Source organism: Phalacrocorax aristotelis, chromosome 3 (assembly GCF_949628215.1).
Source record: "Phalacrocorax aristotelis chromosome 3, bGulAri2.1, whole genome shotgun sequence".
NCBI classification, from domain to species: Eukaryota; Metazoa; Chordata; class Aves; order Suliformes; family Phalacrocoracidae; genus Phalacrocorax; species Phalacrocorax aristotelis.
Window position 1 is genome coordinate 14083379 of NC_134278.1, and position 21072 is coordinate 14104450.

Sequence of the window (21072 nt, forward strand, 5' to 3'; positions counted from 1 at the left end):
GAATTCTAGTATTACAGCAGCAAAATGCAGTTAGCAGCCTAGATTCAGGGTTTTAAGATAACCAGGGGCTTCAAATACATACTCCAGGAAGTTAAGGTTCCCCCCCCCCCGATATCTTAAATATAAACAGATTTCTGAATATGGATGCATCTTTAAGAAGCCTACTATTAAAAATTACAGTACACATCAAGTTAAATAATTTTAACATATATTCTGCAAAGAAAAGTAAACTCTCCTTCTTCCAGATTTGCTTAACTATACTTTTATTTCCAATAAATCAGAAAGCTATGCAAAGAATGATTCTGCAAATTAATCCTCAAGGCAAGACAAAAAAAGAGCAAAAGAAACCATTTTCAATCTTTGACATCTTTTATTCTATCAAGGCAATAGCTAATAGAGAGTTAACAGTGCTGATCACACTGCTCATCATGCAAGTGGTATATTTAATTTTAATTCTTTTTAACTACTGCTCCTCAAAGACAGGATGGGATTTTTATATTTGCAGGGTAGAGCATTTATTAACTCAAGCCTTGTCTCAAGTGTGGCACGATCAGAATGTTCTGAACAGCTGGTTAGGAAGATAGCCAAGATGCAAGAAAGATGTCTGAGCCTCCTTTTCAAGGGCAGCCAACTCTTGTACTGTAGGTGCCAGAATATCCACATGGCCTTTATACAGCCCACCTGCCAAAAGAGACCCAATCTAAATGACATGTTCAAAACCATTTTTCAGCAGAACTAATAATGCTTAACCACAGTCATTCACAAAGTTAAAGTAACTTTGTTACCTTGTTAAAAAAAACACTAACAAACAAAAAGTACAGGCCTACACAACTTTGGTCACCTGCAACCCATAGACTACATGTAACAAATGCAGGAAGACAGCAAAGAACTAGTAGTCTTTTTAAATTTGCTTATTCTGTACTTACACAGCAGATAACCAAAGAAACTAAGCATTGTATAGCAAGGTAACTCAAGAGTAATTCACTGCTTACCACCCAGAGCTCTTTTCTGTCCATATGTAACTTTCCCATCAAAATCATCTACTGGTACTTTTATGTCTGGTTCAACTTGGGCAATAGTGCAGTTTAAGTGTTCTTCAATCTCGCCCAGCAACTAAAAAAAAGAAAGTCTTAAAGCACTCTTATGGTCCAAATCTTCAGTCAGACTAGTGTTCTGAACAGACACGTTAAGATAGTCTCAACAGGAACTGTACGCAGAAAATAATATGGTCTCAGACACCAAAGACTACCGCTTTTTTCTCAAATGGATTATACAAGTTAATTTCCAATCTCAGTATATTTTTACCCTACCTAGAAACCTTTATTTTATATATCACTATTTATGTGAGTGGGGCTACTTTATTATAAAGAGCTTACAGTCCAAGCCTATTTTACCACAGATATCATTCACCCTTCTTTAACATAAAAAGCAGGGAAGCACTGAACTTAACAAGCGTTCATACTTGGTATACAAGTCCCAGTGAAAACGTACTTAAGTGACACACTATTTCCAGGTTAGACGAACAATAGTTTTAGTTAGTTTTGTAACAAACCATCTAAACAAAAATGTGTAACTAACACCCTGTAACTCTTAGCAGCATTTATTTAGGAAGACCACAGAGAAGCTGAAAATAAGACTCCCAACAGAATTGGCTGGGAATATTAAAATAAGCTTTTATAATTAAAGAAATAACTTAGAGATGTATAACTTGCAAAGTTTTCTAATTTCTTCAAACGGAATCAATGGTTAGAAACACCCCAAAATTTGCTTTGTACTTCAACCACGCAGCTAAAAGAATAACTATATCCCACAGTCTTTTAGACGAATTGGAACATTCTGGTTAAGTAAAATGTTTACCTGCATCTCATTGTACCATATGGTACAACCTCCTTCTTCCTTCAGTCTAGTATTGTAACACCCTTTTCCACGACTACTGCATACATGATACCAAACCTAGAAATAACACAAAACAACTTCTAAACTTTGTGAAATAGTTTAGTGCATTAATTTTGCTTGATTATAGCACAAAAAAAATTCAGATATCTATTTAGATTCCCTTTCAATTATGCAAGAACAAACAAGCAGTTTTCCAATGCAGGATATTAAAGTCAGATATCAGCTGTGGACAGAACTTCAGAAAATAAAGTCTGTTCAATTTTGCTTTGGAGCATTATTACCTTTTCTTTCTCTTTTGCTACAAGGGAGATTGCCAGACCCATCCTGAAATATTAGGGGAGAAGAGAGAAAGAAAAATGGATTTCAATAAGTACTGCCAACTTAAGAAGCAACAAAAAACTCAAGAAAATGTGGCAACTACTCTGAACAGATACATACCTCTCAGCTCTGCCTACTCTTCCAATTCGATGAACATAGTTCTGTTTTTCATCAGGGAGTGTGACGTTGATAACTGCATAAGATACACACAAGCCACAGAGAAGAAAAGTTGTTGTTGTTTTTTTTTAAATATATGAGCTAAGGTCACAGATCAGACACCCAAAATAAATATAATTTTGATTGCTGCAATTCCTCTCCGCCGACCACATACATACTTTATGTTCTATTACAGCAGTTACAGGTGTCATTACCTGCACTACCTGCTCTTAAGACTTCCACTGTAAAACTGTTTTCCCCACGATTATTTTTTGATGAGAATGGAAAAACAAATGAAGAATCCCCAACAATGCAGATCATTAGGTATCTGAGCAGGTATGATGAACAATCAGATTAAAAAGGCTTGAAATAGGCAACTTAAAATCTACAACTTTTTCAAATGAAGCTGTAAGTCATATACCTGTTTTTACTAGTTGACAGGGCTGCAAATATATTGAAGCCATATGCAATTTAACAGCTTAGTTTAAGTCGTGTCTTACCATACGGAACACCATGAATATCAATTCCTCTAGCAGCAACATCTGTGCAGATCAAGAAACGGACATCTCCTCTCTACGAAAACAGTTGTAAGAAGCGTTGTACTAAAACCAAACGAAACCCCAAGCAATGAAACAGTAGTCCTTCCCATTTACTTCACCTTGAAGTATCTCTGCACATTTAGGAACACTTCAAATGAAGCTCCTCCACAGTACCACAGTGCTTTCTGAATATGAATAGCTTAGTCAATTTACACTTCTCCCCCAACCACATAAGGCAAGTATAAATCCATGAATGGCTTAATCAAAACCAAACTGTAACTTTTTTTAATATTCAAGAACCAAAGACACTAAACAAAGTAAACTGTTACAGAGCTTAAATTTAGGTTTTATTTTAAAGCAAGCCCACCTATCCTCTCAATGAAAACTCACACAGGTCATACTGACTGACAGTATAGATTTCCACCTACAGAAATCGTGCCTCACAGAATTTTTGGAAGTGGCTCATAGAGCATTTGAATGAAATTTAACTTAAGTGGAGAACTAGAACCACTAATTAACATATGATTTCAGTTATTGGGAAGAGAGGGGAAAGCCTTCAAGAATCTGTTGCCTCACCTTAAATCTTTCCAGGTTTTGCTTTCTTTCTTGAGGTTTTCTGTCACCATGCAGACAGACACATGAGAACTGATGTCCCTTCCTATCAGGGCCTGAAAGAGTTGCTATGTATTATTAACATCATATACGTAGTTTTGACACTACACCATGCAGAACTGGAAAAAAAGTACATTTTGTGGTCACAACTCAGGGGAATTTCACTGAATTTATTACCAATTAACCTAAACTTCTAATTACTGATAAAAACGTTGGGGAAAAACCAAGACAAAAAACTAAAGCACCTTTCCTCGCCCCTCCCCAGAAGATGTCTGTGCAGGCATGTCTACTCCTTCCTAGTGTAAGCTTCCCTTGTTTCTCCAAGCAAGGTGTGTCTTCACCTTTTTCCTCACACATCCCCTTTTCAGTGTCCCCCCACGTTTTCTCTCACATTTTTCCTTCCCTACCTCCTTACGTGTGTACTTCTGTACACACACGTTTCCTCCTGCACCTCCCGCTCCTAGCGACTATTGCTTTTTCTAATATACATTTCAAAGGCACGCTACGCTCTTCTCATTGGTTCAAATTTTGGTTCATGATGGGTTGCTTCCAGCCATTTCAGAGCTGTGTGGAACAGACACAGGGCAGTTCATTGCCTCTACCTGCAAAGGGTACCCCTGCAGCTCCCTGCTGCCAAACCCTGATTTTTAAGCCTAATAAGTATGTCAAAAAACTTGAAGCACAATTTTATTTGCATGGTGTCCAAACATCGGTGATCGTATAATTTGGCTTTGAAATAAACAGGAAAGTAAGCAGAATAACATTTTGGTGAGAAATATTACCTCCACCTTGTTGGATGAAGTACTGCTCCATATTATCACAGTCTATTTTAGTCCTGCAGAAAATAATGGCTTGGTCCATCTTGTGTTCTTTGATTGCCCGAACAGTATATTCTCCTTTTAGAATTTTAATAGCCTCAGACCACATTTCTGAGTAAATAAAGAAGTTATTTTACTCAAATTGTTTAAAAATTTGAAGTCTTTCAACAGCATACCATTTAAAGTTTTCTCTAGCCCTTCCGTAGACAATTAAGCATTTATGAGCAAAGCAGGGGAGCTAGACCTTCAGTTTGCCTCGCCCATGCTCCCATGCTACAAGGTAATATATTACAGAAAGAACAAAACTACTACAGAGTTTCAAGTTACACACACCAACAAGCACTTCTTGTTTACACACCTGCAAAAATCTATTCAGGCCTTTCTCTCTCCCCTCTAATTACAGAAACACATTTCTCTTGACAACTACTAAAACATAGAAATAAAAATTTGGAAGAACATGACTCAAGGCTGTTATGTACTATAATTTAGTTTTACTTCATAATATTTACAAAAGATTATTTCACAAGCTATTATTTAACTAATGCTGCTGATTACCTGGAGTGTTAGCACCAGGTCGTGTATTGTCTTTTGCATGTACTTCATCAGTCTAGGGAAAAAAAAACCAAACAAATAAAACCCCCAAGTCATTAGTCCATACTTCACAGAGGAAACTCCATTAACTTATAATTAGCAAGAAATAAATGAAGTTTAAAAGTAATCTTAGCATTCTGTTCTCATGCCAGACAGAAGTTAAGCTACCTTTATCTTAACTTTGGACTTAGACCTTTAGCTGAACAAAACTTGTTCATGAAAAAGACAAAATTATTTATGTAGACATTGGATAGAAACTACCTGTGAAAAAAGTGATGAATTAAACAAAACACCAAACCTGAAACTAATATACTATAAACATGGCTAAACCATACAAACACTGCTGTTCCTTATCTTTTTCCCTGTGCTAGGCTGAATCAGATATAAACCTAAAACCTAAGTGAAATAAATTCATGCTAAGGCTTATTGAAAAGGCTCTCAGACCTAACAAAGGGATGTTCCAGAGATAATGAGCAGTTAACAAAACCTATTGATTGTAACTGCATAAGAGTAGCTGAGAACAAGATACAGTCACAGGTTATTCAGAACTCAACAACTAAAGACTTCAACAACACCACCACCTTCTCACGTGAATAGGAGTCAAGTTACTGTAGAATTTAAACTAGTCTCAAATGTAGTCTGAGATGAAAACCATTACTTTAAAGATTGCTTATCTCACAGGTGTTAGAAACAAACCTTTACAGATGATCTATGTTAGAAGGTTTACTTCCTCCTGATCAATCAGGAAAGACGGGTACTAACTACAATTAGGTCACAGACCATTAGCCGTGAAATGAGTGAAAAGCGGTGCAGTGCCATTGTTCTCTAGCACAAACCAATGCTACTCTACCAAGATCTTCCTCAATCACGTTTGTAAGACTGAGCTGTTCAGAAACAGTGTTATGACACTACCAATATCACTATGCTGGAACAAATAATCTCAGCTGTTTCCATAGCTGGCAAAGATCCTACAACATTAGGCCCCCATTCTGAAGGTTAAATAGGTAAACATGGGCAAGTAATCTTCATTTTCAGTTATAGACCACTTACCCTGATATGATTCTTGCCAAGCCTTTCCCAGAGTTTGTCAGCTTTTGGATTTACAAGCACAACTACATGGTGTACAGTTTCAGGGACAGAATCTTCTCCTTTCAAATCAACCCAGGTAGGAAAATGCATGATCTTTTCAGATAGTTTTTTCACATCAAAAGAATGTAGTGTTGCAGAGCACACAATCACCTGAGAAGAGAGGCCCATGGATACCACTGAAGATCAGAGTCTCCCAGCAAAAAACGTCAAACTGGAAGAATGTTGTATAGTTGAATAGCATAACGTAGCACAACAGAAGGAGTCCCTGACTGGGACCCCCTGGCTCTCATCACAGGAACAAGAATTAAGACACAAAATAAGTTACTTAACTATTCTCTTACACAAACATAATCATTTAAGAGGAAGAAAGCAGAATTAGAGAGTTGGTGAATCAAAATTGTTAGAACATTAGAAATCATAATGTATGTAGTCACTAATTTTTCAGATACTTTTATATCTAAATAACCCAAATACTTGCTAAACACTGGGCTTCAAGATCTAGGATCCTCAAAATACATGTTCACAGGCAATTACTGAACCCAGTGGACCAGGGTTACTTTTGGATAAGGGGTGTAAAAAAAACTCCACTTCAAATAAGCATGCTCCATGCCATGTAATGGTCAACAAGTGAAAGCAGTGCATACCATAAAAAAACCCAAACCCCAACCAATCAAAACAAACACACCTCCAAACCCACAAAACCAAGAACAAACTTTATACCTGAAGTCTCTTTCCATCTGAAGTTATCTGAGGAATTTGACTGTGGATCCTGTTTATGAAATCTGAATATCCTTGGAGGAGAAGGCCATCCTACATGGGAATAAAATAAAAGAAAACAAGCTGCAATCCTTATTTCTCAGTCTATACACTTAAGTTAAATAAGGAATACACCTGTAGTCTCAGAAGTTCTCTTTTAATTAGCTGGACAGGTCAATGCCTAGCTTGGACTTTATTGCTAGAGAGGAAAAAAAGGAATAAATTTGGAGTATTTACAAGTACAGCTGCTGTGCTTCACAGGATATTGAACATCCGTCTCAGCAGCTTCTCTTAGCTAGTACCCCAAGACATTCCATCTTTGTGATTATTCAGTTGTACTACAACAGATCAGAGAGAGAGGCATTCAGTCCACAGCGCACTGACTACAACATCATTGGCTTTGAGACCTGCTGGGTAACCAGAAATTCTTATCTTGTCTTTGTCCTTTCAAGTTGCCTGTACAGTGACAGGGTAGACTTCACTAATCTTGTGAATACAGCCGGAAATATATTTCTCTATCAGAAAAAATTCAAATGGCTTTTCTAGAAAGGCTACAAGGAGAAAAAAAAAATGTGTAGGTTACTATGGTTAGAAATAAGAAGATTGACCTGAAATAGCCTATAGTTGCTAATTGTTGTTCTACTCAAGTACCAAATGACATTTGGTACTGAAAAACAATGACATTTCACTGATTCTTTTAGGAAATGTTATATTGCATTTAAGAACAGAACTTAGTTCTCTACGTACAGCTTCATCCAGAACCAGGAATCTAACTTGAGATAAATTAAGCTTTCCCGTTGAGACCAGGTCATCAAGTCTTCCAGGAGTTCCAACAACAATATCCACCTGTGAAATACAGTAAGGGTATGAATTGGTCCCGTAACTAACTAGAGGCATTACCAGCTTTGCCTAAATTTATGTTATGAGACCATTATCAGTATGATGCCCTATCTTCTATTAATTATAACTGCACAGAATCTTAAGAGTGATTTGATTAGGAGAGGTCTCTTGAGGTCATCTGGTTCGCACTCCCACTATCATATGCAGAGCAAGGACAATTTTCAAGTTGCTTTGGAGTACTCAGAAAGTTGCCCAGTAAAATTTTCAGTATCTTCAAGGATAGAGATCCCACAGCCTCCCTGGGCAACCTTTATGTCAGTTCTACGGCCATTTCATTAGCAGACCCTGCTTTAGGTAGGAAGTCTTCCCTTCGTTTGGAAACTGTTGTGCCCTGCTCCCTTCTCCCCATGCTTCTTTCCCAACCCCTGAAAAAACTGTGCAACTTTGTTATCTGAAGCCAGATTTGTTTTTAAATGGGGATAAAATAAATTCAGCTTTTCCTACTTTGGAAGTATACCTATCAAGTCTACCAACTATAGAAACAACTTAAGATTTTGCCAGATGGAAGGGTTCACCATCACGAATTTAGCATTCACATACGAGTCTAGCAATCTTTCAGTTCAAATCAGAAAATCTGTATTTTGGCAGCTAGAATCACTGAAAAATTGTATCAATAGTGACGTCGTCTCACTTCCAAAAGCAAGTCTTAAAAAAGCCAAAATCACTATGCTACCCCTGCAGCAGGACTGAATTGACTGTATGTCCCACGCTGCTGAAACTAAACCTGTTCCTTCTTATGTAGGACTGGTTTGTGGTGTAGGTTGACCCTGGTAATTGCAGACAAGTTTTATTCACACGAACATGAAGCAGAAGTTAATAGGAAAACTGTCTCTGTCTTGCTAGTTAAGGGCAAATGGCAAAAATTACACCTTTATTTTAAAATTTCAGAAGTACTCAGGCTTCCACAGAATTTGACCAAGGACTGTAAGCATTTGTATTGACAGTTGCCATGGAAGTAAAGCAACAAATGCTAGATCAGTGCAAACGAGCTTGCTATCAACTGCACCATTTCTTTTTATCATGTTTACAGGAGTTACAAGAAGCACCATTACTATTCCCTGGCAACATCATGAGTTATTCAGAACCCAAACCATTAAATCATATGAACAAAAACACAACTTACTCCTTGTTCCAGTACAGAGAGTTGATCTCTTGCAGCAACCCCACCAATAATCAACAGTTCCCTAAAATTACATCAACATACTTTGACATTAGCTAATTTTTTTTTAAATTCAGAAGATATATTAAACATCTGGCTACAGATTCTTTTATTAGTAGTTAACGATTAATAGCTCTGAACAATAATTTTATGAACAAAAGCATAGGAAAAAATAATTTTAAAATTCATCCCTTCACATGTACTCTATTGTATTTCAATTAAAGAAGTAAAAGTTTTTTACCAAGTTGTATTTGAATTTGATTACTTTATCGCTGTTGTATTAAACACCATAACCAGTTAAATCTTAAAGAATCCATTCCTTAAAAATCTAAAACCTAAGTTTAGTAAGTTTCCTGTGTTATTGATAGCTGGAAACGCAAACGACAGTAAACTAAATGAATCTAAGATCACAGTTCACCTCTCCCTGTTGCTATTCCCTTGCAATTCTGGTAAAAGCACTCTTGTAAGTTTTACAAACTGCACTCAATTTAAACAAGAGTCTCTATATTCTAAGCACAGTCAAAAGAGACACAGTTTAGACCAAGTAGCTTGTAGATGATTCATTTTTCAGAATTGCACCCCCATGCTAATCACTGCAACATCTGTCCTGTGAGCACACTAATGTAAACAGAGCAGACCTTGTATATAACTATTTGTTGGAGATGAACAAACGAAATCAGGGCACAGGCAGGTGGGGGACACAGGAAGGTGCTTAGACAAGTAGTGCAGTAAGCAGATGCGCTTTTCTTGATTAAAAAATTAATTATCATACATCTTTGATAATCTGAAGAAAAGAAATAATAGAGCCATCATTACCAGAAAGTAGCCCAAAGATAAAACACATCAAAAACACCCCTAACTGGTCTGACTGTAGCTGAAAAGTCAGAAGGTTGGTTGGTAGCAGATATTACTGAGGCTATTATCAGTAATAGAGCAGATTAAGGTCCACTTAGCTATAAAGTGGAACACCTCCCCACCCCAACCCCAAAATCACATCTACGGACAATACCATAATATAACAGATGCACTGTTACCTTAATTTGGGATTATCGACATATTTTTTGAACTGCTTCACATTGTTCAAAGTTTGTTCTGCAAGCTCTCTTGATGGTTCCACAATCAATGCTTTTGGAGCATTTGGAAGGTTCTGTGTTTGAACCACTTGTGCATTTCCTAAGTGAAAAAATTATGCCATTAATACAAACTACACTCCTGTCATGGAATTTTTTACTGGAAATAAACTTGGATTTTCTACTAATAATCTAAAACCTCATGATTGTAAATGTTCCATTACAGGGTGATGTGGCTCACTCAAGTACGAATAGCTTCAGATTAATATGCAGAGATTACAACTGAATCTTGCCACAATAGTGGGTATACTGGCCATGCAGCGTAATTAATTTTATTGCAGGGCTTAAACACACACACTTATTTTTAAGATGACAGTGTGAGTAACTTAGCTGAACTTCTCTTTTTATCTGATGCATTTCTAAATTCAAAATTTTAGACTATTTGTGTCTAAAATGAAGAAAATTTGGAATACTTTAAAAAAGCACTAATATTGCTACCAGTAAGACCTTGATACAGCAATAATGAAGCAATTAGTGATCAGAAGATGCTCTGTAACACAGTCTGAATATAGAACTGAGAGAAGTTTAAAAATCTAACCTACCTGAGTGCTGTGATTTTACAACATGACCATCAGGAGCCTTGCAAAGGCCAATATAGCCATCTTTCGGTGGAAACTTGAAGTCTTCTTCACCAAAATTGAATTTCAATTCAGCGTTCTAGATTTCAACAAAGTTGTGTCATACAGACAGACTCAAGAGACCATGTAAAATGAGAAACAATTACACAATTAATTTCCCCATGAGAAGCCAGCTAGACGAGGAGATGGGGAAGGTGGTGTTTTCTCCCATTCTACACATTCCCCTTCCCAAAGTCATCTAAAGCCTACCAGACCCTTCTGTGTGTGGTTCTAGTTCTTAAAACTCTTTTCTTCTACATCAAAATATTCCCACACTTACAAAAACATGGAAGCCTTTTTTTAACTATTACATTACATTCATTTTCAATAACAAACCATAGTTTTAAAAAAAACAAACAAACCACACTTCTTGACTTGTACATTTCTCTGATCACCAAAACATTTTGCTAAAACCTTTACTCAGTAAGAGATCATCCCAGAGAGACTAACTCCACAACGACATACTACACCACTACTGTAACACTCAAGCTGAGAACAAATCAAACAATAATTTTGGCATTTTCAAATTATTTATCTGTTGATTCATAGTGTATGAAAGCTCAATACAGGCAAGATAGCAGTGTCATTAGGAATTAGGCATCCATGCTATTGTACCCTTACATTCCCGTTTAAGTATTTAAATTTGAATTTAAACATTCAATATATTAATTTGAACAGTACTTGTCAAAGCCAACATACTGTGGTGACCTCTCCTGTACTAAATCCCAGTAGACCATGGGAAACAAAGAGTGTACAAGCACAACTACAGTAATTGTAGATGGTTATGCAAGTTTCATACATGAGTAGTTAGTTACCAAAACTAGAACAATTTTCATGACCTTACACATCTGTGATATTCCTAATTACCTTGAGTACACAAGCTGCAAAAAGTGCTTGGTTCCTTATGTGTGGTGGGATTTCAAATGCAAGGCCAAGGTCCTTCCCTGAAAGGAGGGTTCATTCAGTCAGACTCCGCATGTGTGTGTGTTCCTCTCCTTTCCCCTCCCCCAACAGAAGCATCCCAGTAAAATTCGAAAGAAGAAAGTGAATAAAACTTACCATTTTTGGAAAATTTTATTTGTCCTTTATCTATGTCTAGATAACACCCAATTGTATCATGCATAGTGAATTCCTATAACAAGAAGTTTGTGAAACAAAGAGATTAGTATTCGGTGTATTAAGAAAACTGAATGCTTACACACTGTCAACTTCTACAGTTTTCCCACTTCTCTCTACTAAATGCTAATTTCCGAGAGAAGCAAGTTCAATTTTTATTCCAACAACATTGCTGTAAATAGCATGCATGTTTTTATTTGATTACATATCTTCAGTAAACTGCCCAATTTATCTTAGATATTTAAACATTTATTGCTGCTTTAAATTCACTTTAAAACCGAACACTTTGACAATGATAAATTTTAGTCATTTACCTGGAAGTATTCTGCATTATGGAAAAGTGCATTAATCATGCATTTATTAGCCAATGTAAATCTAAGCTTAGAGCACCAAACATGGTAACAGAGACTTGTATTTTGATGATATGAAAAGCCTAACTCTTGCAGGAGATACTGTATTCATGTTAGGAATACTTAAGAACTTTGTTTAAATATCTTGAAATCTGTTAATTGTAAAAGTATTCAATAAAACCTGTATATTATAAAGTGCTTCTAACTCAACAGCTCAGAGGTCACTACTATAAAAAAAGCTACAATAGTCATAAAATTGCAAGTTTGCTAATACCACAAAAAGACGTTTCTGCTGTATTATGCATAGTTATATAAATTATGCTTAAACATCTGAACTCTTCACTGGCACGCTACACTAAAACCACCACAGATATTTCTGGTAGACATTTTCAGAAGTGTACATTAACGTAACAGTTCTAATGGCAAACCCAACTCAATAGCCAGAAAGAAAGCATGACTAACTACATCTTATTAGCATTTAAATATGTGTCTTTACATATTACAGTTGTGTGATTGCTTCTACTTTAACTACTAGTAAACCATATATGATACCCTCACTCAGATATTCACCAAGGTATACAGACAGGTTGGTGCTGTTTAAGCTAAGGCTGAAGTAAGTCAAGAAATAAACTCAAGAGATCAGTTAACCTCTATCCTGTAACACACAGAAAAGGTTTATCTTCTAAATGAGAGTCAATATAATTGCAGTCTAGCTAAAATCATAAGCCTCAAGCTGACAACTGCTGTTGTTAAAACTGTTAATAAGCTTTTATCCAAAAATGCTTTAATGTTTCATGGTACTTTTGCCCAGTGATCTTCCCTTAAGAAGTTAACACTATTACAAAAGACAGCAGATTGTTGCAGCACAGAACAAACATGCAAAACTTTTAAGTATGTTTCCACCAATAAGCAATTCAAGCTTACCTCCCCGTAGCTGTCAAACTGCTTGTTGTGAGATTTCTTACCAGTTCCACCAAAGCCAAAGCCAAATTTATCAGTGCCTGAAGACAAGACACAGTATAGCTTTTTAAACTTTTGGTTGACAGGTTACGTTTTTTTCCTCTTTGTATTGACAACTGAAACCGCTAACCCTACCATGTAAAAAAAAAAAAATACACAGTGCTAACTAAAGACTTCTAGCTTTGATATATGCTAAACTAGTACTTTTGTACTGTACATTTATTGATTTTACTAGTCTTGTCTTCTTCATTAAAAATTGAAATAAAGGGAAAGAAGTCACAAGAGGCAAGAGATTTTGCCACCATCTAAGCAGATTTCCTCTTACAGGAAGAGCAACAATTGTAAAAAAAAAAACTGCTATCCTTCCCAAGGACCCTGTTCCCTGCAAGACTAGAACAGGACTCCAGCCATTCCACATGAATATGAAAACTATCTATGGGATTCTTCTTTTGAAGGGAACTCACCCAAATCTAGTGAAGCCTGCATAGTTGACCAACCAACTCTGCACAAGCCTTGGTCATGACAGGAAACTTCATAGTAGTATTTCCCTTTAAAAGAGAAAGGAAGGATGTAAAACAACACAAACTTTGATTTCATCATGGTGGTTCAGTTTGGCTGCTTCCAAGACCATGTAAGTCTAACATTTCCACCCCAGCTGAAAGTATCAAAATCCCCTTTTGTGTTAGCATAGAAAGGTTCTGTAGGTACCCATGTATGTAATGATTAAAGATTATCAGAGAACAGCAAGCAAGGGACAAAGTGCATGCTGAGAGGTAGTGTGTGAAAGGCTCCAAAGGAGTGATAAGCTAGAGAGACCAGTGGTTCTACTGAATCCACAAGAACTGATAAACATTACGGGTCTGCCTAATCAGTACAAGACCACCAGCATCAGCAATTGGTTGTGTAACTTGAACCGCATCCAACTGGCTGCTACATACAGACAGACTAGGGGATTATCTGCACAGCTGATGAAATGAGACTGTTTGAGGGTCTTTCTGAACACCCACCTAGAACCCCTGGAGTATCAGTATGACTCTGCTTCTGAGTACAGAGTTGGGGCTGGCCTCTCAACTGTTGCTCCAACCATGCAACCACAAAATTTGTGTAGCCTCATGTCTGTGTGAAGTGTGTGAGGAAACAACTGAAAGTGCTGTGTCAGTAGCTATTTCCTGTTAACAACACCTTAAGAAAACATGTTCTAATCAATATTAATTGTGATTCTGTCTCCTCCTCCGGCTCAATCCCCTGTCAGAGAAAAGGTAATTTACAACACAAGGATAGCAAGACAGAGGTATTTGCCATTCCAAAGTCTTCAGCTAGCTCATATGGGTAACAAGTTTTAAATGCAACCATCTACATTAACAGTGGGTGATAAGCAGGCATTTCAGTTCAAACTTCTAGAAGAGTCTCCAAAATACATAATTTTATATCTACCTTTAGTCACGCCTCTCGTTGCTCTGCATCCATGCCATTCTTTTACCTCTCTGCTTTGGCAACACAAACCATCTGATCCAATTGCTGAAAATTACAAGATCGTTTTAGTTAAAGAAATTGCCTGGCTGCTTTTAAAAGAAATTTTCATGCATACTTTCTTCTAGTTTATTCTTTGTTTCACCATGCAAACATTTTCAAGTGAACATTTGTACAACTCACCAAAAGCTGATCCTCTATCGTATGGGTTCATCTGCCATTTATTGAGCACTAGGTTTGAAAAACAGCAACAGAAAAAGCATTAAACCAACACGGTAAGCCTCAAACTCAAAAGTTCACATTGGCTTTACAGTGCCTGGCTTAATTTTCTGGGGAGACAGCTTTGTTCCAATGCAAGTCATGCCACGAGGTCAAAATGAAGGCTTACAACTTGAAGGAGGGGCACAGATGCACAACGCAGAGGTATTCTATGAAAACTTAGATTATTCCATTAATGAGAACACACATGAAGTTACTTAAAAATACAACTGAAAACAATTAAGACATTTGCAAAATAAGCCACAATTCCATGTAATCACAATCAAATTCATATAGAAAATATCCAAAACTACATTAAAAGCATAAATTTGAAATGTATTTTCTACTTCTATTCCAAGTTTACATTAAGATATTTTCAGGGTATCGGTTAAAATGCCATTACCGAAGAGCACATACACGCACTTCAATTTCTGACTTCATTTTTCACAGGCCCAATAACATGTTGCGATGAAGTCCAGAAGTTCCACAATATAAGCATTTTTTGTAAAACTAGCAATCATTACAATTAGGACTACTGAGTGTATTCATATTACATTCTTTCAGGGAGGATTTTTTTTTTTTCCTCTCCAAGTTGACTGTACTGTCACCACTGTAGCAGCCATGTGCTGTCTGTACAGCTACTGTCACTTATATAAACCTCAATCTATAAAAACCACAGGCTGGAAATGGTTACTAGCTTTCAGGTTGCAAGCTTATCTATATAGATGTATAATAGACCCTCAAATATTGTGAGGATATTATCATGGTTACAATCTGTTCTATATCAGCGGGCTCTGGTCCTGTGCACTTCCGGCTCAGTTGAATGTTTACTAGTTCAAATCTGCAGCAGCTCAAGTTATTCAGCTTCCAAATCTAGCTAGGTGCCAGAAGGAATGCTACAGCTTTATTCAGCACAGCAGAATTGAAAAAAAACACTACAGTGGTACCCCAGCCACACAAAAAAAGTTGGAGCCTGGAAGAGCTTTCTGCTCACGCTCACTTAAGAGGCCCAAACCAACTGCGTGGGTGTCATCTATCCCTGCAACTGGAAGAGCTTTTAACTTTAAGCTGGACACTACTACCACTTCACGTCTTGCAAGGCACTAAGCTACCATGGCTTTCCAAAGAACACTGAATAGCGTGGCATGGATCAGCCAGCCTTAAGCTGAAGACAATGAACATTACTAAGAGACTGTAGTCAAACACTCCCCGGTTGTTTTCATGAGACCCCACCTGTAAATTTATATTAACTGTTTTATAAAATCTGGGGTGATGATATTCTATTTACATTACTCCAAATTAAGGAAAAAATTCTTATCTAATAGCAAGTTAAGTTAATTTTAATTCAGGAGCTGATGGAATCAACATGAATTAACAGTGTTCCAAACTTGTGGTGCGTGACACAAACACTTACCTGCCCCACCAGTTTTAATAGTTGCTTTCCCTTTCTTGCCTTCCATCTGGTCCTTTAGTGTTTCATAAACAATCTGGATAACTGGAATACTGAAAGCCTAAAATGGAAAGTTAATTTCATGCCACAGTTTATATAAATATTTCCAGATAGACAATCAGCCTAGTCTTCAGGTGCAATACCCAGGCCCAGAAACACTTTAAAACATGCTACACATATGTTTGTAAAGACTGTTAATAATACTGCTTAAATACATACACACATTCTCTCTGCACATACACACACCACCTCTCAGTGCTTGCAGACTTCTACTTTCTGCTACAAGTTAGATTACTTACACCAGTTTTTCCACTCCCCGTTTCAGCAGCCTATAGGAAGAAAAATTTAAGAGTTTAACCAGAGTTGCAGCTTACACTGTAAGGACTATTCTACAGTTCTATTTTAATAAACTTCAAACTAAATTTACTTTTACTCCTGCATAATACAGGAAATCTTAAAGAGTAATTCCATTGCTTCGCACAAGTTAGATGCAAATATAAACATGGAAAACTTTTACAATAGACTTCAAAAAAAAAACCCAAAAGCTCCCGGAGTCCACCAGAAAAACTACCTACATATGTCCAATTTCTGGAGGCACTACAGAAGATTATAGGAAGTGTTACTTTGGTTACGGAATCAAGAACACAAAGATCTGCACAAGACATGATGAACGAGGCATACTAATCTGGTATCTCCAAGGTTATCAATACTGAAGCATGTGTTGCAGCAGTATCACTCATGTTTCATGCAGATCAGATATTTATGACAAAAAGGAGTGGAGATGAAATCAAATAGCTCTCATTCATGTGGGAGTGCCTGTCAAGTAGTCAGAAAATAAAGCCTAGAAAGAATGAATCCTATCTGCAAGAACAGCTGGAAACACACGAGGAACAAAAAGAGGTTTTTAGCTGAAGAATATACTTTCTATTGAAGAACGATATGAGACCTAGTCTACCTATGGACCCTTCTGGAACTAAGAGAACTGACCAAACAAACAACAATTAAAAGACACAGGCTTTCTAGGAATAGGGCTATCCTGCATACATACCATAAGTACATCACCACCTCCCAGGATCAGCGGGATGGATTCTGCTTGGATATCTGTAGGAAGACTACAGGAAAAAACATATTAACATAAATCAATGTTATCAAAAGAAAAAAGCATTTTTGCTTATATAGGAACCCACAGAAACCACAGTCATCTGCACGATGGGTAATAGCAGGTAAACGTTAGTCTTCCTGGCTTGCAGCTAAGGAAGTGAAAAAAATTCTTCCAAGCTATCCTTGTAAGTGGAAGAGTGACTAGTGGATGCAGTGGATTCAGTTGCATCCTGACAAGGGGGCTACACCTCACATCACTATGCTAAACTATAAAAGAAACCAATTGATTATATATTCCCTGTTTTCCTTTCTTCACGTGAGTTTCACTTTTAAAGCCACTTACACAGACCTCATTTATGAAATTCTCATTCAAAACTGTAAAAGAAAGTAAAGATAAATAAATGTAACCAGCATTTTCAGACAATCATGGCTAATTAATACCATGCAATGAGAAAAGAAGAACTACATATGCTAAAATTGCCCATACTGATAAAATTCTGAATGACTATTCAAAGCAAGCTCTGAAATAAAATATTTTAGCCAAACATGTAACTAAACCTAGGAATAATAACTTTTATAGTAGACTGACACATAAGTATCCACTCTCAAAAGTACAAACTCAGACCACAGTCTGGAAAATATTTACAAAACTAGCATCAGTTACATGACAGTATTTCATCCAGTAATCCCACAGTACATAATAAACAACCAGAAGTACAGAGGCTTTTATCAAACAAATGACAGTGACGCATATGCAGCCATGCTTTACTTGTGCAAGTTGATGTTAACACTGCAGTCACAATTTGTGTTCTTCAGTCATTCACACTAAAAAAGTCCATGAGATGCAACAACAGTCAAGGAAAACACGTACATGCTTTGCTTTAATGTGACAGCAGAGGTACTTTAAGAAGCATGTCATATATTGCTGAAAGGCAAATTAGATTTTGCCAAGCCCAAATGCATTCCTACTTACAGCCAGTCCATCTCCTCTACTGCTTGAGCTATCTCAGGCATAACACCCATTTCTGTAAGACAAGAAAAAAAAGGAACCAACAGTGTTATTTAACTCAACATAGCCCAAAAGATTTCCAAGTATCAACACTTCCAACTACAGACAAAAACAGAAAAGCATTCTTTTTTGGCAACAACTCAGGTAGCCTTCTTTAGAGAACTCAAGTCATAGGTAAGAAGCATACTCCCCTCCCCACATGCGGTTCTGACAGTTATCCCTGCATATAACAGAGTGAGTCAGGTGCATACTAAGCACAGGGGCGGGTGCTGACATAGCAGCAAAGCCAATGCACTGGAAACCGAGTACCATTTCAAGGGCAAGGCACATTTAAGGGAACTGCCTATGGAAGCAACAGGGATGACTTTTTAATCACAAATATCCTGACTCTCTCTACAGTTGAGATGCAAACAGTTTTCAAAAGAAAAAAAATCTGTACCATATAAGGACTCAAATTTGAGAAGATTAAGTTTCTTTTCACCAAATCTTACCTTGCACACTTACAGCATGTATATTAACTAGACAATGCTTTGATTTTCATGCAGTTACTAACTCCATCCAGCTCTGAAAGGTTTTTTCCTTAGATACCCCTTCTGGAAAACTCATATCAAGGTCTGATGACTGTACCTCAGACACATGCCAAATGTGAAGCCACATAGTATCATCTGTATCTTGATAAACAAATTATCTCTATTTAAGAAACTAAAGGAAAAAAACAAACCTAGAGCTGTTCAATAGGAAAGCAGATGACGGTATTATACCATGAAAATAACAATTTAGTGCTGGTTATCTTTTCAGGTGCATAAGGTTACTCTAAATCAATTTCTCTAAGTATAAATATGCACCTTTCTAAAGGGAGCTTTTACATACTACCCTTTACACTGCCACATACTGTTTCACGTATACCATACAGAGAGCTGGGCTGATGTACGTGGATGTACGCAGCCAAAAAATATTCTTCCATTTGCTATAATGCATATGCTATAAGAAACATGTTTTCTTTGTAACATGATTTCAGAAAGCTTTAATATTTTCAAGTGTTAGTCTGTACTCCCAAAACAATCAGACAACCCACATAAGCAAACAGCTTTTTCTATAGCAATAAAAATAGACACTAATTGTAAATTATACATAAACGCCTACATTATTTTTTCCATTTTTAATGTACTTCCAGTCCACATAGTTTAAATCAATATACAGTACAAGGGTTTAATCAAACACTGGCACTAAGACATCTTCCTCAACTACAACCAAATTAATCCTGCTGCTAGCATCTAAACTCATCTCTAGATCTATGGAAAGAGCTTCCGCATTTTTCCTCACGATTAGATGTAAAGAATTCATTTAAAAAATTAATTAAAAGCCTCATATACAATTTTGCAGTACTCTAATGTTGACTGGTCACCTATGTGCGCATATATGTGCATGTGGGGGCACACAGTGATGTTTTCTCCTTCAACAGTAAACGTTCAGATTACAATTCACACACATATTTCAAACTGTACCACCGAACAGAGCTACTCCTACAAAAACCAGTTACGATCCACTACACCACACGGAACTGCTATGATGAGCCTGCTGTTACAGAAACCAGTCAGCCGGAGGAAGGAGCCTGACTCTGAAGCAGCCCCAGCTGCCGGATGGATGCACACCACGTATGCACCAAAGCCAGCAAATCCGCTTGATAGTCACTTCCGAAGGCCTGCAAAGCCCGAGGCGCCGGGAGGAGCACCTCCATCCTCACAGGCCTCCCGACCTTAGCGGGCGCCGCGCTCAGCCACGTACAAGAGCGACCCACGCCGAGGGCAGGCCCCAGGAGCGGCGCACGGCGCTGTCGGGGCCCGCCGTCAGCAGGAGGGCCGGGACCCGCCACCCCGCAAGGCACGGGCGGATCCAGAGGCGAGCGGCTCTCCCGGCGCTCCGCTGCCGGCAACACCTGAACACCTTCCCGCCCCGGCGTCACCTACCCGAGAACGCCGCCATCTTGGCACCACGGCACCGCCGACACGGCAAGGCGCAGGCGCGCGGCCTGTGCACTCCGTTATGGGGCCGGGTGGGAGGCGGGCGGCGCCGCGCGGCGCGTTCCGGCCCCCGCCCCGCCCATCTTCATTTTATGTGCTTCCTTTCTTTCACTATTATTCGCTACATCTGTCAATCATAATTTTGCTTGCTTTTAGAAAATGATGAATCCAATAATTTTTAAAGACACGAATATAGCGCTGATACAGATTTTAAGGATGATTTCCACAGAGCACTAGAGTTCTTGATCCCCAGATGTAAGAAATCAGGCAAGGAAGGCAAGAGGCCAGCATGGATGAGTCGAGACCGGCTGGTCAAACTGAAGGGCAAGAACGAAATGCACAGGCAGTGGAAGCAGGGACAGGTACCCTGGGAACAGTACAGGGACGCTGCCCGGTTAGGTAGGGATGGGGTGAGGAAGGTCAAGGCGCAGCCGTAGGTGAACTTGGCAGAGGACGCAAAGAGTAGTAAGAAGGGCTTCTGCAGGTATGCCAGCCAGAAAAGGAAGGTCAAAGGCAGTGTAACCCCACTGATGAGCAAGACTGGCAAACTGGTAACAATGGATGAGGAGAAGGATGAGGAGAAGGATGAGGAGAAGGCTCGGCAGCTTCTTTGCCTCCGTCCTCACTGGCAGCCTCTCTTCCCACACCCCTCAAGCAGATGGAGCGCAAGATGGGGTTTGGGGGAACAAAGTCTCTCCCGCTGTAAGAGAAGATCTAGTTTGTGACCACCTGAGGACTGTGAACATACATAAGTCT

The 21072-nt window shown here is 38.1% G+C and overlaps 1 protein-coding gene across 1 annotated transcript; it reads right to left on the reverse strand.

Annotated features, from left to right (window-relative positions):
* Positions 1-246: 246 nt before the first annotated feature.
* DDX1 (DEAD-box helicase 1) lies at positions 247-20357 on the reverse strand. Its single transcript, XM_075086781.1, has 26 exons — positions 20263-20357; positions 18260-18311; positions 17234-17297; positions 16485-16514; positions 16150-16246; positions 14661-14708; positions 14442-14525; positions 13472-13555; positions 12972-13048; positions 11641-11713; positions 11449-11525; positions 10507-10621; positions 9869-10007; positions 8799-8859; positions 7523-7621; positions 6740-6829; positions 5981-6169; positions 4895-4946; positions 4304-4450; positions 3486-3577; positions 2871-2943; positions 2335-2407; positions 2178-2220; positions 1858-1953; positions 993-1113; positions 247-681 (listed from the first exon to the last, which is right to left on the reverse strand). The coding sequence occupies exons 1-26, from the start codon at positions 20276-20278 to the stop codon at positions 551-553; spliced, it is 2223 nt and encodes a 740-aa protein (XP_074942882.1). The 5' UTR covers positions 20279-20357; the 3' UTR covers positions 247-550.
* Positions 20358-21072: the final 715 nt, after the last annotated feature.